Below are 16965 nucleotides of genomic sequence, written 5' to 3' on the forward strand. Positions count from 1 at the left end.
TGCTTCATAATCACATCTGGTTTCTTTTATTCATTTATTATTATTTTACTCTTGTTTTTTTTTTTTAACTTTTTTATTGACAGCTTCCATAATTATAGACAATAAACCATGAAAAATCCCCTCCCCAGCCCTATTCCCCTCACAAACCCACCTCCAGCATATCCCTCCTCCTCAATTAGTCTTTCTTAGTAGTTTTAAAACATATTTTATTTATTTATTTATTTTTGAGGTAGGGTCTCACTCTAGTCCAGGCTGACCTGTAATTCACTATGGAGTCTCAGCCTTGAACTCACGGTGATCCTCCTACCTCTGCCTCCCAGTGCTGGGATTAAAGGTGTGCATCACCACACCCAGCCAAAAATATTTTATTTATTTGAGAGACAGAAAAAGGTAGACAGAGAGACAATGGGCACAGCAGGGCCTCCAGCCACTGCAAACAAACTCCAGACATGTACCATTTGTGCATTTGGCTTTACGTAGGTGCTGGGGAATTGAACCTGGGTCCTTTGGTTTTGCCAGAAAGGGCTAAGCTACCTCTCTAGTCTCATCAATTAGTCTTTTTAAAATTTAATTTTGGGCTGGAGAGATGGCCTAGCGGTTAAGCGCTTGCCTGTGAAGCCTAAGGACCCCGGTTCGAGGCTCAGTTCCCCAGGTCCCACGTTAGCCAGATGCACAAGGGGGCGCACGCGTCTGGAGTTCGTTTGCAGAGGCTGGAAGCCCTGGCGCGCCCATTCTCTCTCTCTCCCTCTATCTGTCTTTCTCTCTGTGTCTGTCGTTCTCAAAGAAAGAAATAAATAAATAAATTAAAAAAAAATAAATAAAAATAAAAAATAAAAAATAAAAAAAAAATTAATTTTATTATTATTGTTTTTGTTTTTTTTTTAAATGTAGGGTCTTACTCTAGCCAGGCTGACCTGGAACTCATTCTGTAGTCCCAGGCTGGTTCTTGAACTCACAATGATCCCCCTACCTCTGCCTCCCCATGTGCTGGGATTAATAGGGATGTGCCATCACACCCAGTAAGAGGCTAAATTTTTTTTAGAATGATTCTTTTCTTTAATATCATTTTATTGTATTTATTTTGAAGCACACAGAGAAAAAGAGAGTATGGATAAACAAGGATCTCTAGCCACTGCAAAAAAAAAAAAAGGGTTAAATATTTGTTTATTTGTTTGAGAGAGAGAATGAGTGAGAGAGCGAGAAAGGTATATAGTGGGTCCTGGGGAGTCGAACCTGGGTCCTTTGGCTTTGCAGGCAAGCACCCCAACTGTTAATCCATCTCTCCAGCCCTAGTTTTCTTTTTTAATAATTTTATTTGTTTATTTGACAGGGAGAAAGGTAGATACAAAGTAAGTAAGTATGGTTACACCAGAGCTTCCTGCTATTTTAATCAAACTCCAGACACATGTGCCACTTAGTGTATTTGGCTTTAGGTAGTTATTTTTATTTTGGGATCAGACCCAGGCCATCAGGCTTTGCCTTTTGTTTGTTTGTTTTTTCAAGGTAGGGTCTCTCTCTAGCCCAGGCTGACCTGGAATTCACTATGTAGTCTCAGGGTGGCCTCGAACTCATGGTTATCCTCCTACCTCTGCCTCCCGAGTGCTGGCATTAAAGGTGTGCACTGCCATGCCTGGCTAGGCTTTGCCTTTAATAACTAAGCCATCTCTTCATCCCTTCAGTTTGTTTGCATTTTAAAACATATTTTATTTATTTATTTGAGAGAGAGAAAGAGGCAGAGAGAGCCGAGAGAGAACAGGCGTGCCAAGTGAACTTCAGATGCATGCTGCCCATTGTGCATCTGGCTTACGTGGATCCTGGAGAATAGAACCGGGATCCTCTGGCTTTGCAGGCAAGCACCTTAACAGGTGAGCTATCTCTCCAGCCCCTTTCAGTTTGCTTTTGAGACAGGGTCTCACCATGCAGCCCCAGCTTTTGGCTATGTAGCCATTCTCCTGCCACCTCCTTAGCGCCAGCACTGCAGGCTTGAGCTGCTGCCCCTGGCCCGCCTCCTCCCCGCCCCTTCCAGCCCTCTTGGGGCAGGAGGGAAACTCTCCAGGGCCTCAAACAAGCTAAACAAATGCTCTAGCTGTGAGCTCCATCCCCTATCCTACCTTTATGTTTTCTAAAAAACAAACATGAACCTCAAAGACAAAGCATAGTATGTGATAATATTTAAAACAAGATCTTTGCTCATAAGGAAATGTGAAATAATTTGGAGACTGTACATACGGTACCATGTAATCGAGTCTGCCCACTGCCATCATCTCTGGCTACCATCTCCATTGACTTAGAGTCTTCAAAATGAGCAAGGGTCTCATTGGAGGTTTTCCATTCCAGCATTAGTGAGCTGAAGTTATCAAACTTCCTCCCATGCTGATCAAATGCTACCAGTTCCAGGACTGTGTCCCTCCTACTTGATACAGGAATCTGTATTAAAGTAAAAATCAATAAAAGAACTTAAAACACTTAAAATATTTTATTTACTTATTAGATATTTTATATAGATATATATATAGATAGATAGATTTACTTATTTATTATGTTTTTTTTTTCGAGGTAGGGTCTCACTCTAGACCAGGCTGACCTGGAATCCACTATGTGGTCCAGGCTGGCCTTGAACTCCTACCTCTGCCTCCCGAGTGCTGGGATTAAAGGTGTGTGTTTTCATGCTCAGCAAATATACTATTTCATTATTTTTTAAAAGGTCTTTGTAGTCTTTTTTTTGTTATTTTCTTCTTTAATTTTTATTTATTTATTTGAGAGCAACAGACAGAAAGAGATAGAGGGAGGGAGAGAGAGAGAGAGAGAATGGGCACACCAGGGCCTCCAGCCACTGCAAACGAACTCCAGATATATGCATCACCTTGTGCATCTGGCTTATGTGGGTACTGGGGAAATCAAGCCTTGAACCTGGGTTCTTGGACTTCAGAGGCCAGCGCTTAACCACTAAGCCATCTCTCCAGTCCTTGTTTTATTTTATTTTATTTATTTGAGAGAGCGAGAGGGGGGGGGGGAGGGGGGAGGGAGGGAGCTAAAGAGGCAGATGGAGAGAATGGGTGTGCCAGGGCTTTTGGCTACTGCAAACGAACTCCAGATGCATGCACAACCTCGTACATCTGGCTTACGTGGGTCCTGCAGAATTGAACCTGGGGCCTTTGACTTCGCAGACAAATACCTTAATTGCTAAGCCACCCCTCCAGACCCTATTTCATTACTTAAAAATTATTTTTATTTATTTACTTGCAAAGAGAGAGAGAGAAGAGAGACAGAGAGAATGAGTGCACCGCACTAGGGTCTCCAGTCTCTGCAAACAAACTCCAGATGCATGTGCCACTTTGTACATTTGGCTTTAAATGGGTACTGGGGGATCAAACCTAGGTCGTTAGGCTTTGCAGGCAAGTACCTTAACCTCTGAGCCATCTCTCCAGCCCAGGACTTTTTTTTTTTTTTTTGAGACAGGGTCCCATGTAGCCCAGGCTGGCCTCAAACTTGCTGTGCAGCTGAGGATGACCTTGAATTTCTGATTCTTTTGCTCTGACCCTACCCCCACTCCCAGTGCTGAAATCACAGGCATGGGCCAGCACAGCCGTCCTCGCGTTTGTTTTGTTCGGAGAGCTCTGAAATACTGACTAGCGTGCACAACCTCAACTATTCAGGAGCTGAGTCAGCAGGATCTTGAAGCCAAATGGGCTACATGTGAGGAACCCAAACCCCAAACCTGCATCCCCCCAAAAGAGAGTCCAAGTCCAGCTAGCGCACAGCTACAGGGTAAGTTGAGTTGGAAGTACACTGTCTTTGTTTCTTTGAGGAGAATTCTGCCTAAACTGACTCAAACAAGCCATCCAACTCAGTGAAAAGTGCCCAGAGCTCTATTCTGATAGCTGTGCGCGCTATTGAGACAGACTGTGCCATCTTCCTGTCTCTACTGTTAAAGTGCTGGAAAAATCTCTTGGCCAGGTGTGGTGCTGCCTGTAAGGTAGCGGAACTCCAGGCCAGGCCTGGACACAAAACAGACATACAGACAACCTTTTATGGTCAGTGTTTGTAAGTTCTGTACATTTTCATTGTAAGCACTCTTTCTGGTGGTCATTTTCCTGTAAATAAGCAAAGACACTGGAAATAAGGCATTTTGACTCCCTAACTAACAGGTCTTGATCCCCCTCCTGCCAGCTGAGCAGCCCTGGGCAGGACTGTCAGTCCAACAGTCACCTGACTGCCCCATGCAAAGCCGGTCTTGAACACTCACAGACACCAAGATGACGCAGCGGCTGCAGCTGGTACCCTGGCTCCTGAGAAGAAACTCAAGCACTATCCAGGCCTTTGTTATATTTAAACAGACCTGCCAGGCATGGTAGCACACGCCTTTAATCCTAGCACTTGGGAGGCAGTGGTAGGAGGATCACTGTGAGTTCGAGGCCACCCTGAGACTACATAGTAAGTTCCAGGTCAGCCTGGACTGGAGTGGGACCCTACCTCGAAAAACCAACAACAAAAATTATATTTTTTATCACACGCATACGCATATAAATTATTTTGGAGGTAGGGTCTTGCTCTAGCCCAGGCTGACCTGAAATTCACTATATAGTCTTAGAGTGGCCTGGAACTCAGTGCAATTCTTCTATCTTGGCTTCCTGAGTGCTGGGAGCAAAGGCATGCTCCATCACGCCCAGCTAAAAAGAATATATATATATATATATATATATATATATATATATATATATATATATATGTATATATATATATATATATTTATTTATTTATTTTCACATATGTGGGGGGGAGGGGACACAGCAGAATCAGGTGCTTGTGTCAAGTTTTATTTTGGTGGGGGGTTGAGGTAGGGTCTCACTCTAGTCCAGGCTGACCTGGAATTCACTATGTAGTCTCAGAGTGGCCTTGAACTCACGGCGATCCTCCTACCTCTGCCTCCTGAGAGCTAGGGTTAAAGCCATGTGCCACCATGCACGGCTTTCTGCCAAGTTCTGTGTCTGGATTTACATTGGTATTGGAGAATTGAATCCAGGCCAACAGGCTTTGGAAACAAGTAACATTTAATAGCTGAACCATCTTTTCTAGCCTACTCAATAATTTAAAAGATTTTAAAACAAAGCGGGACACAGTGGCTCACGCCTGCCCATCCCGGCACTTGGAAGCCTGAGGCAAGAAAATTGTTGTGAGTTTAAGACCAGTCTGGGATGCAGTGAATTTCAAGACAGCAAGGACTAGAATGAGACCCTACCTCAAAAAAAAAGAAAAAAAAAACTTGGGCTGGAGAAATGGCTTAGCAATTAAGGTGCTTATTTGTAAAGCCTAAGACCTAGGTTTGATTCTCCAGGACCCATGTAAGCCAGATACACAAGGGGGCTCATGCGTCTGGAGCTCCTTTGCAGTGGCTAGAGGCCCTGGCACGACCATACTCTCCTTTTCTCTCAAATAAATAAAGATATTTTTTTTTAAGTTAGCAAGGGCTGGAGAGATGGTTTAGTGTTTAAGGCTCTTGCTGGCAAAGCCAAAGGACCCAAGTTTGATCCCTCAATACCCACACAGAGTCAGTTGCACATGGAAGCACAAGCATTTGGAATTCGTTTGCAGTGGCTGGAGGCCCTGGTGTGCCCATTCTCTACTTCTCTCTCTCTTTCTCCCTCCCTCTTCCTCTCTCTGATAAATATATAGGTAAATAAAATGTTTTTTTTAAAGGTTAACAAACAACTCCCCACACCAAACAAACAAACAAGCAGCTACATTTCAGATCGCATATCTCCACAGCTTGCAAGTCACGAGTTCCCCAAGGACAGCCGCAGAACCAGTCTGTACTTACCAGTTGTTTGTTGTACTGGGGCAGAGGACATGGCTGGGTGCCATCTGCTACCCTGTATACTGGGGTTACCAACATACTGGCAGGGTGGGCACATAGGAAGTGCACCTGCACAGCCTCTACAGCTGGGCTAGGGTTCAGGACACCCGGGTGATTTCCGATCCGCAACGTGAGCACCTTTAATGAAAGACCAGCAGGAGTTCATCTTGCGCAGACACTGGTTGTCCGTCACGCTAATCTAAATCTATCAGAATTATGAGAATTCCATTCTAGGGTGAGTCCCTCCGGTATTATACTCAGATGAATCCCTTAAAAGTCATCATGTTTCTTTCTTTGAAATTAAACTAATTAGTGCACATGTTTGAGGGTGGGGCAGGGTCTCTTGCTGCTGCAAACAAATACCTGTCTGACTTTATGTGGGTGCTAGGGAACTGAATCTGGGATGTCAAGCTTTGTAAGCAAACACGTTTAACTGCTGAACCATCTCCCCAGGCCCTAAAGTTGTGACTGTTGATTCCTTCCTTCTTCTCTCCCTGCCTCACTCCTTCCTTCCTTTCTTCCTGTTTATAAAAATGAAGTTTGGAATGAAGAGATGACTCAGAAGTTATGGCTCTTGTGTGCAGATCCTAACAATTTAAGTTCGATTCCCCAGTGCCCCTGTAAAGCCAGACGCTCAGAGTGGCACATGGACTTGCAGTTTGTCTGCAGTGGCTAGAGACCCTTGTGTGTCCATTCTCTCTGCTCTCTCTATCTCTCTCTGCTTGCAAATAAATAAAATATTAAAAAAAATAAAAGAGAGCAGGCGTAGTGGCACACACTTTTAATCCTTGGGAGGCAGAGGTAGGAGGACTGCTGTGAGTTTGAGACCACTCTGAAAGTATGTACTGAATTCCTGGTCAGCCTGAGCTGCAGTGAAACCCTACCTCGAAAAACCAAAATAAATAAATAAGGAAAAAAGAAAATGCTGGACATGGTGGTGCAGGCCTTTAATCTCAGAGTTTGGGAGGTAGAGGTAGGAGGATCACCATGAGTTTCAGCCTGAGACTACAGAGTGAATTACAGGTCAGCATGACCTACAGCAAGACTTTACCTTGGAAAACATAAATAAATAAAAAGAATATTTTATTTTATTATTTTTTTTAAGTTAGGTCTCACTCTAGCCCAGGCAGACCTGGAATAAAGTATGTAGTGAGAGGCACCATGCCTGGCTAAAGTTTATTATTATTTTATTTGAATTTATTTATTTATTTATTGGTTTTTCAAGGTAGTGTTTCACTCTAGCCCAGGCTGACCTGGAATTCACTATGTCGTCTCAGGGTGGCCTTGAACTCAAGATGATCCTCCCACCTCTGCCTCCCAAGTGTGGGATTGAAGGCGTGCACCACCACGCCCAGCTTTAGCCTTTTCCTCTGTAGCCCACAAGCTGAATGTGCTGTGACTTGAAAAGGGCTGGCAGAAGGACGAAGGCGTTCACAGTAAGGTCAGTAGACCGCACGCTTAGGCTGCGCACACCATCTCCCTTACTTGAGCCCCTACATCCAGGCACAGGACTTGGTAGATGTACTGCTTCTGTGTTCTTTTCGCTGGCAGCCGGACTTCTGTTACTCTAATCTCCTCTGTCTTCTCCATGCTCAGCTCCACAAAAAATCTGGAAGGTTCCAAGACCCATGGATGAGGGCCTCCTTCAAAGACCATTTCCTTCACAGACTGCCATGTCACCAGTGCTACTTCCACAGGGTTTACAGCCTCGGAGAAATCAGATCCTGATTAGTTGGGGAGCTATATTTTATATTACCTTATTTATTTGTTAAGATAGTCACTCAGAGCCAGGCGTGAGTTCAAGGCCACCCTGAGACTACATAGTGAATTCCAGATCAGTCTGGGCTACAGCAAAACCCTACCTCAAAAAACAAACAAGAGCAACATCAAAAATGGGGGCTTAATGGTTAAGGCCCAGGTTTGATTCCCAAGGACCCATGTAAAGCCAGATGCACAAGGTGGTGTATGCATCTGTAGTATGTTTGCAGTGGCTAGAAGCCCTGGCATGCCCATTCTCTATCTGCTTCTTTATCTCTCTCAAATAAATAAATTAATTAAATATATACATATTTTAAAGCTAGGTATGCCAGGTGTGATGGCACACACTTTTAATCTCAGCACTTGGGAGGCAGAGGTAGGAGGATTGCTGTTAGTTTGAAGCCAGCCTGAAACTACATAGTGAATTCCAGGTCAGCCAAGGCTAGAGCGACACCTATCTTGAAAAACAGAAAAGAAAGAAGAAGAAAAAAAAAAAGCTGGGTATGGCCACACATCCCTATCACCCCAGTTCTGGGCTGGAGCTTGACAGGACGATTGCTGAGGCTCCCTTGTCAGCCAGTGTGTACAAAACATAGGCTCCAGGGCCAGTGGAGACTCTCAGGGAAACGAAGCAGAAGAGGGACTGAGGACACCCATTACCTTCCTCTGGCCTCCGCACACGTATGCACAGGGGGTGTGTGGGGGCACACATGTGCATAAACCACGCACAGACACACCACATACTACACAAACCCACATACGCAGCAAAATACATCAAGTACAACAAAAAGAGAAAGGCAAAATCTAAACCTGCAAATGGAAAATAAAAGACACTCCTGCATGCTCTGGGCTTGGGTGTGGCTCTGTAGGTGGAGTGCTTTGCTTGCCTAGCATGCATGAGGCGCTGGCTGATGCCCAGTGCTGCATGAAAGTAGGCATGGTAGTAAATGCCTGTAACCCCAGCCCTCTGGAGGTGGAAACGTTCAAGGTCATCCTCAGCTAGATCTCAAGTTCAAGGTCTGCCTGGGCTACACGAAATCCTATCTAAAAAAAAGAAAGAAAGAAAGAAAGAAATTCCTGAATGTCTTCATTCAAGAAACATGTGGGCTGGAGAGATGGCTTCGTAATTAAGCCTAAGGACCCAGGTTCAATTCCCCGGGACCCACACAAGCCAGATGCACAAGGTGGCGCATGTGCCTGCAGTTTATTTGCAGGGGCTTGAGCCCCTGGCAGGCCCATTCTCTCTTTATTTGCTTCTATTTCTCTGTCTCAAATAAATAAATATTTTTAAATATACTTTATTTATTTATTTGAGAGAGAGAGAAAGAGGTAGAGGGAGAGAGTGAGAGAGAGAGAGAGAATGGGTGCTCCAGGGCCTCCAGCCACTGCAAACGAACTCCGGATGCGTGTGTCTCCTTGTGCATCTGACTTATGTGGGTCCTGGGGAATTGAACTGGAGTCCTTTGGCTTTGCAGGCAAACGCCTTAAGTGCTAAGCCATCTTCTCCAGCACCCTAAGTAAATATATTTTTTTAAAGAAACATGAGCGCAAACTCCCTGATACTCTGGCTTGATGGGAGAGCTGAGATCTAAATCCAGCACCTGGTATGTGAAGAGTGCACTGCTGCTTGGCAACCAGGGCGTGCACACAGTGAAATCTCTTACCTTCAGCGCTTCATAGGCAGCAAACGTGGCACTGCTCCCTGGACGGCCTTCATACTCAGCCACGCTGACTGTCACCAGAGTGTGGCCTGGAGCTGTGGCTGCTATGTGTGCGCTGGAACAGTGTGCTGGTCCACGTCTTCTAATTCCTGTCAATCAAAACTCGTGCTCTCAGGGCTGGGGAAACGGGCAGTGGGCGGAGGGCCTGCCTTTGCAAGCACGAGGACCTGAGGGCTCCAGCACACGCACAAAAGCCAAGCGGGCCAACCCGAGAAGGTGGAGGCCAGGGATCCCTGAGGCTTCCTGCCCAGCCAGCTGGCCTAACTGACTCTTTTTAGGTTTAGTATGAAACCCTGTCTCCAAAACCAGTGTGGAGCCAGGCATGGTGGCGCGTTTGATCCCAGCACTCAGGAGGACAACGTAGGTGGATCACCATGAGTGTGGGGCCAGCCTACGACGACACAGTGAATTCCAGCTTCAGAGTGGGCTAGAAGCTGGAGTAAGACCTTACCTCCTGAAAAATAAAGCAAACCAACTAACAAAAGGATGTTGGCTCTGTTCTGTTGGCAAAGAAAAGCCTCTCAAATTTGGGGCAGGATCTTGAGGGTTCTGATCTAAACTATGGGTTAGTCCACTGTGCATTCATAATTTGATGGTGCTGGGCATGCAGGCAGACGTAGCAGGATCACTGTGAGTTCAAGGCTATCCTGAGACTACATGGTGAATTCCAGGTCAGCCTGGGCTACAGTGAGACCCTACCTCGAAAACCAAAGGAAAAAAAAAGGCAAGGAAATATCAGATGTTACTACTGTCATTAAATTGATGAAAAATGGGCTGGAGAGATGGCTTAGCGGTTAAGCGCTTGCCTGTGAAGCCTAAGGACCCTGGTTTGAGGCTCAGTTCCCCAGGTCCCACGTTAGCCAGATGCACAAGGGGGCGCACGCGTCTGGAGTTCACTTGCAGAGGCTGGAAGCCCTGGCACGCCCATCCTCTCTCTCCCCCTCTATCTGTCTTTCTCCCTGTGCCTGTCACTCTCAAATAAATAAATAAAAAATGAACAAAAAATATTTAAAAATTTTTGGATGAAAAATAACAGGGCTTTGTATTCTAGCTCCAGGTTCAGGAAGAGACCCAGTGTCAAAGAATGAGGTGGGGCTGGAGGGATGGCTTAGCAGTTAAGGCACTTGCCTGTGAAGCCTAAGGCCCAGGTTCAATTCTCCAGTAGCCACATAAAGCCAGATGCACAAGATGGCACATGTGTCTGGAGTTCATTTGTAGTGGTTAGAGTCCTTGGCATGGCCATTCTCTCCCAGTCTCTCTATCTGCCTCTTTCTCCCTCTCACTCTATCTCAAATAAATTAATTAATATAATATTTTATTTAAAATTTTTTTTGTTCATTTTTCATTAATTTATTTGAGAGTGCTAGAGAGAGAGAAAGAGATAGAGAGAGATTGAGAATGGGCGTACCAGGGCTTCCAGCCACTGCAAACGAACTCCAGACACGTGTGCCCCCTTGTGCATCTGGCTCACGTGGGTGCTGGGGAACCAAGCCTCGAACCGGGGTACTTAGGCTTCACAGGCAAGCGCTTAACCACTGAGCCATCTCTCCAGCCCTAATATAATATTTTAAAAAAGAATAAGGTGAACAGCCATGGAGGAAGACATGTGATGTCAACCTCTGACCTCCATGTACACCTGCACATACATGTACACACACATGAATATGCATGCATGGGTCCTGGGGAATTGAACCTGGGACCTTTGCCTTCACAGGTGAGTGCACTATCTGCTAAGCCATTCTTCCAGCCCTGCAAATGAACTGTAGATGCATGTCCCACTTTGTGCATCTGGCCTTACATGGGTCCTGGGGAAATAAACTCAAGTGCTTTAACTACTAAGCCATCTCCCAAGCACCTCCCCCGCCATTTTCTTAAAGGTAGGGTCTCACTGTAGCCCAGGTTGACCTGGAATTCACTACATTATCTCAAGGTGGCCTTGAACTCACAGCAATCCTCCTCCCTTTTGCCTCTCAAGTGTTGGGATTAAAAGCATGTGCCAGGGGCTGGAGAGGTGGCTTAGCGGTTAAAGTGCTTGCCTTCAAAGCCAAAGGACCTCAGTTTGATTCCCCAGTACCCAGGTAAACCAGATGCACAAGGTGGCACATGTATCTGGAGTTTGTTTGCAGTGACTGGAAGCCTTGGCACACCCATTCTCTCTCTCTCTCTCTCTCACTCTGTCACTTTCCCTCTCTCAAATAAATAAATAAAATATTAAAAAATAAATAAATAAAAGCATGCACCACCATGCCTGCTGATATTACACTCCTTTTTAAAAAAATATTGATGGAGAATGGAATTTCAAAAGGGAAAGTGTGGGGGGTAGGGAAGGAATTACCATGGGATATTTTTTTATAATCATGAAAAATGCTAATAAAAATTTAAAAAAATATGACAGAGCCAGGTGTGGTGGTCCTTGCCTTTAATCCCAGCACTTGGGAGGCAGAGGTAGAAGGATCACCAGGAGTTCGAGGCCAGCCCGAGACTGCATAGTGAATTCCAGGTCAGCCTGGAATAGAGTGAGACCCTACCTCAAAAAAAATTATGACAGAGCTTAGGATGCAGCTTAGTGGTAGAGCACGTACCTAGTATGTGCAAGGCCCTAGAAGCAATCCCTACTGAAAGAAAGAAAGGAAGAAAGAAAGAAAGAAAGAAAGAAAGAAAGAAAGAAAGAAAGAAAGAAAAAGGGCATATTTATTTTATTAAAGAAAGAAGGAGAAGGAGTAAAGAACTTGAAGCTAGAGGCAGATCTTCCCAGGACCTGACCTGAAAACCCTGCTGAGCCAGTATTTGCAACGCCTCTGCCTTGGTGTGTACATTCATACGAAGGAGCAAATTCTACTTCAAGGCAGCTGATGGAATAAATAACAGTATTATGGACTGGAGAGGTGGATCAGTGGTTACTGTGCTTTCCTGTCAAGCCTCACAAACCGAGTTCTATTCTCCAGGATCCACATAAGCCAGATGCACAAGGTGGCACATCTGTCTGCAGTTCCTTTGCAGTGGCTGGAGGCCCTGGCACAACCATACTCTCTGTCTCTCTCTCTCTCTCTGTTTGTATTTCTCTGCTCACAAATAATAATTTAAAAAAGCAGTATTATAAAGGAAAGATGTCAGCTATGGTGTTACATATCTATATCCTAGCACTCAAGAGGCTGAAACAGGAGAATTATGAATGCAAGGCCAGCCTGGGATACACAGCAAGATTCTGGAGAGAGGAAAAGAGAGAAAGACAGACACAGAGTTAGAGACACAAAGAAGAGACAGAATGAAAAAGATCTATGAATTTAAACTATGAGGGCTAGAGAGATGGCTTAATGGTTAAGGTGAATGACTAAGAAGCCAAAGGACCCAGGTTTGATTCCCTAGTACCCACATAAGCCAGATGCACAAGGTGGTGTATGAGACTGGAGTTTTTCTTAAGTGGCTAGAGGCCCTGGTGTGCCCATTCTTTTTCTCTCTCTCTCTGCTTGCAAATTAATTAATTAATTAAATTAAAAAAATTAAACTATGATAGTTTCTAAGCTGTTGATAAAGGAAGAGGGAAAATAAGAAGAGACTAGTCTTGCCTTCTTTGAAAAGAATAAAGACTCCTTGCTTCTCTGAGTTGACATCCAAGGGTAAATGAGAGCAGTCCGAGAAGGCAGTGGCCTCTCTGGTCTCCTTGTTCACATGGTACATTGCGATGGGGATTTCTATGATCTGGCCCACCTGCACATCAGCACGAAATGGCAGCAGCTCCATTTTGTTCAGCTTCATGACATATACCTGGAAGAAAAAGACATGTCCTAAGTGATAATCCTACCCTTAGATCAATGAACCACTCTGGAGGAAAAACAGCTCATATTTTAGGGAGGTTTTAGAAGAAATCATTTAAACATATATAAGCTGGGTATGATGGTGCATGCCTCTCTAATCGTAGCCTTCAGGAGGCAGGGATAGGAGGATCTCTGTGAGTTCAAGACCAGCCTGGGATTACAGAGAGAGACCTAGGGCAGCCTCGGCTACATTGAGACCTTACCTCAAAAACACCAAAAAAAAAATTTTTTTTTTGAGGGGCTATAGATGGCTCAGCAGTTAAAGGCATTTGCTTATACAACTGCAGCCCTGTATTCAATCCCCCAGAACCCACGTAAAGCGAGATACACAAAGTGGCGCATGTGTCTGTAGTTAACTTTCAGTGGCAAGAGGCTGTGGCCTTTGTCTCATAAATAAATAAAGCCAGGCATGGTGGCAGACATCTTTAATCCCAGCCCTTGGGAGGCAGAGGTAGAAGGATTGCCGTGAGTTCAAAGCCTCCCTGAGACTACAGAGTGAATTCCCGGTCAGCCTGAGTGAGACCCTACCTCAACCCCCCCCAATAAATAAATAAGATAAATAAATAAATAAATGTTTGGGCTGGGCGAGGTTGCACACACCTTTCATCCCAGCACTCAGGAGGCAGAGGTAGGAGGCTCACTGTGAGTTCTAGGCCAGCCTGAGACTACATAATGAATTCCAGGTCAGTCTGGGCTAGAGCGAGACCCTACCTGAATAACCAAAAAAATAAAAAATAAAAAAGAGTTGAAGAGATGGCTCAGTGATTAAAACACTTGATTGCATAGCCTGCAGGCCTTGGTTAGATTCCTCAGTGCCCATGTAAAGCCAGATGCACAAAGTGGCACGTGAATTCAGAGTTAATTTGCAGCAGCAAGAGGCCCTGGCATGATTTTACTCTCTCTCAAAAAACTAAATTAGGGCTGGGCATCGCGGCAGATGCGTTTAATCCCAGCATTTGGGAGGACTGCCATGAGTTCAAGGCCACCCTAAGGCTATATAGTGAATTCCAGGTCAGTCTGAGCTACAGTGAGACTTACCTTAAAAAAATAAATAAATAAAACAAAACAAACAAACATGCAAGTGCTTGTGAACTGGAGAGACTGGCAAAGTAAATAAAATATTTTTAAAAAAATCAAACAAAAAACTAAATTATGGCTTAGCTGTTAAGGTGCTTGCCTGCAAAGCCAAAGGACCCAAGTTTGATTCCCCAGAACCCATGTAAGCCAGATGCACAAAGTGGCGCATGTGTCTGAAGTTTGTTTACAGTGGCTCAAGGCCAACCAAAAAATGGGCTATGGAGCTAAATAGAGCATTCTCAAAGGAAGAAACACAAATGGCATATAAGCATCTAAAAAAATGTTCTACGTCACTGGTCATCAGGGAAATGCAGATTAAAACTACATTGAGATTCCATCTCACTCCTGTCAGATTGGCCACCATCATGAAAACAAATGATCATAAATGTTGGTGGGGATGTGGAAAAAGAGGAACCCTTCTACACTGTTGGTGGGAATGCAATCTGGTCCAGAAATCAGTGTGGAGGTTCCTAAAACAGCTAAAGATTGATCTACCATATGACCCAGCTATAGCACTCCTAGGCATATATCCAAAGGACTCATCTCATTTCCTTAGAAGTACATGCTCAACCATGTTTATTGCTGCTCAATAAGGTGTTTTTTTTTAAACTTTTTTTGCTTTATTTTTATTTATTTATTGAGAGCAACAGACAGAGAGAAAGAGTTAGAAAAAGAGAGAATGGGAGTGCCAAGGCCTTCAGCTACTGCAAACGAACTCCAGATTTATGCACCACCTTGTGCATTTGGCTTATGTAGGTCCTGGGGAAGCAAGCCTTGAACTGGGGTCCTTAGGCTTCACAGACAAGCACTTAACCACTAAGCCATCTCTCCAGCCTTTTTTTTTTTTTTCAGCCCTACATTTTCTTTTAAATGCCTACCTGCCTGGGTTCAACTCCCCAGGACCCACGTAAAGCCAGGTACACAAAGTGGCACGTGCATTTTTGTACATCTGGCTTTACGTGGGTCCTGGGGAGTTGAACCCAGGCCATCAGGCTTTGTAAGTAAGCACCTTTAACCACTGAGCAATCTCTTCAGTCACATTTTTACATAGTCAAGTTGGACTAGAAATATTTTCAAAAATGTTCCTGATGGGCTGGAGAAATGGCTTAGTGGTTAAGCACTTGCCTGTGAATCCTAAGCATCCCAGTTTGAGGCTCGATTCCCCAGGACTCACATAAGCCAGATGCACAAGGGGGTGCACATGTCTGGAGTTAGTTTGCAGTGACAAGAAGCCCTGGTGTACCCATTCTCTCTCTCTCTTCCCCTTCCTCTATCACGTTCAAAAAAATAAAAATAAACAAAAAATGTTCCTGAACTTAAATTTAGATATTAGTGTTTTAGAAGTTATAATGTAGCTGGGCGTGGTGGCACATGCCTTTAATCCCAGCATTCAGGAGGCAGAGGTAGGTGGATCACCGTGAGTTCAAGGCCACCCTGAGATTAAATAGTGAATTCCAGGTCAGCCTGGGCTAGAGCAAGACCTTACCTCGGGGAAAAAAAAAAAAACAGTTATAATTTTTCTCTGAAGAGACACTTACCTTGATTTCCCCATATCGAAAGGGATTTTGAATATCTCGTGCCAAAATGGTACTGTTCCCCGCGATCTGACCTGCGGTCACTACTCCTTTGGTGGTGACCAGAGCCACTGTCTCATTCGAAGAGGCCCAGGTGAAGTTGCCACTGCCACCTTCCACCTGTGAGCAAGCATAGTCTCATGTTTACTGTTCTAGAAAAAGGGAATTTAACTAAAAAATATCAAACCCATATCACGTTTGCTGCAATTTTGGAGTATTCAACAACAAAAGAACCCTCTCATATCATAGATATGGTTGGTTTTGTTCTTTAAGCAAATTAAGGAAGCCAGGTGTGGTGGCGCATGTCTTTAATCCCAGCACTCTGGAGGCAAAGGTAGGAGGATCACCATGAGTTCGAGGCTACCTGAGACTACATATGAATTCCAGGTTAGCCTGGACTAGAGTGTAACCCTACCTCATAAAACCAAAAATAAATAAATGAATAAATTATCTTTGTACGCATTAAGAGACTGTGAAGGTCCAGTAAAGTGGGTAAAAGATCAAGAGTAACACTGGAGGGAGGACAGGAGTGAGTGTCCCAGTAAAAGGGCCCAAGGGAACGTGACAGAGATTTACAAACCCACAAAGAAATGACATGTGAGCCGGGCGTGGTGGTGCATGCCTTTATTTTATTTTATTTATTAATTTATTTGGTTTTTCGAGGTAGGGTTTGGCTCTAGCCCAGGCTGACCTGGAATTCACTATGAAGGGAGGCAGAGGTAAGAGGATCATCGGAGGAAGAGGTCATCCTGAGATGAATTCTAGTCAGCCTGAGCTAGAGCGAGACCCTACCTTGAAAAACAAAACAAAAAGACACGGGAGCAGAAAGCACACTGAGCCTTGGACTGGTGCTCAGCAGACACTGAGCTGTCACACTACGGAGATCTGGAGGGTGCTAAGATTCAGCAATCGGATTCCAGTACATTGGGACTGAGGATGTAGCTCAGTTGGCACAGCACTTGCACAAGGTCTGGGGCTCAACGCCCAGCACCTCATAATCCGAGCAGGGCAGCGCACACTTTTACATTCAGGACTTGGGAGGTGGAGGCGGGAGATCAGAAGCCGAGGGCAGCCGGGCGTAGTGGCGCACGCCTTTAATCCCAGCACTCAGGAGGCAGATGGAGAACGATAGCTGTGAGTTCTAGGCCACTCTGAGACTACACAGT

At 44.7% G+C, this 16965-nt stretch overlaps 1 protein-coding gene across 1 annotated transcript in view; it reads right to left on the reverse strand.

Moving 5' to 3' along the window:
• Nucleotides 1-16965, reverse strand: part of Nup210l (nucleoporin 210 like) — a 76716-nt gene that overhangs the window by 33679 nt on the left and 26072 nt on the right. Inside the window, exons 12-17 of the mRNA XM_045138011.1 lie at nt 15764-15919; nt 12900-13098; nt 9277-9422; nt 7340-7561; nt 5819-5992; nt 2235-2427 (exon numbers count right to left, since the gene is read on the reverse strand). Coding sequence (XP_044993946.1) covers nt 2235-2427; nt 5819-5992; nt 7340-7561; nt 9277-9422; nt 12900-13098; nt 15764-15919 — 1090 coding nt within the window. The remainder of the gene's footprint in view (nt 1-2234; nt 2428-5818; nt 5993-7339; nt 7562-9276; nt 9423-12899; nt 13099-15763; nt 15920-16965) is intronic.

This window comes from Jaculus jaculus, chromosome 19 (assembly GCF_020740685.1).
Source record: "Jaculus jaculus isolate mJacJac1 chromosome 19, mJacJac1.mat.Y.cur, whole genome shotgun sequence".
NCBI lineage: Eukaryota > Metazoa > Chordata > Mammalia > Rodentia > Dipodidae > Jaculus > Jaculus jaculus.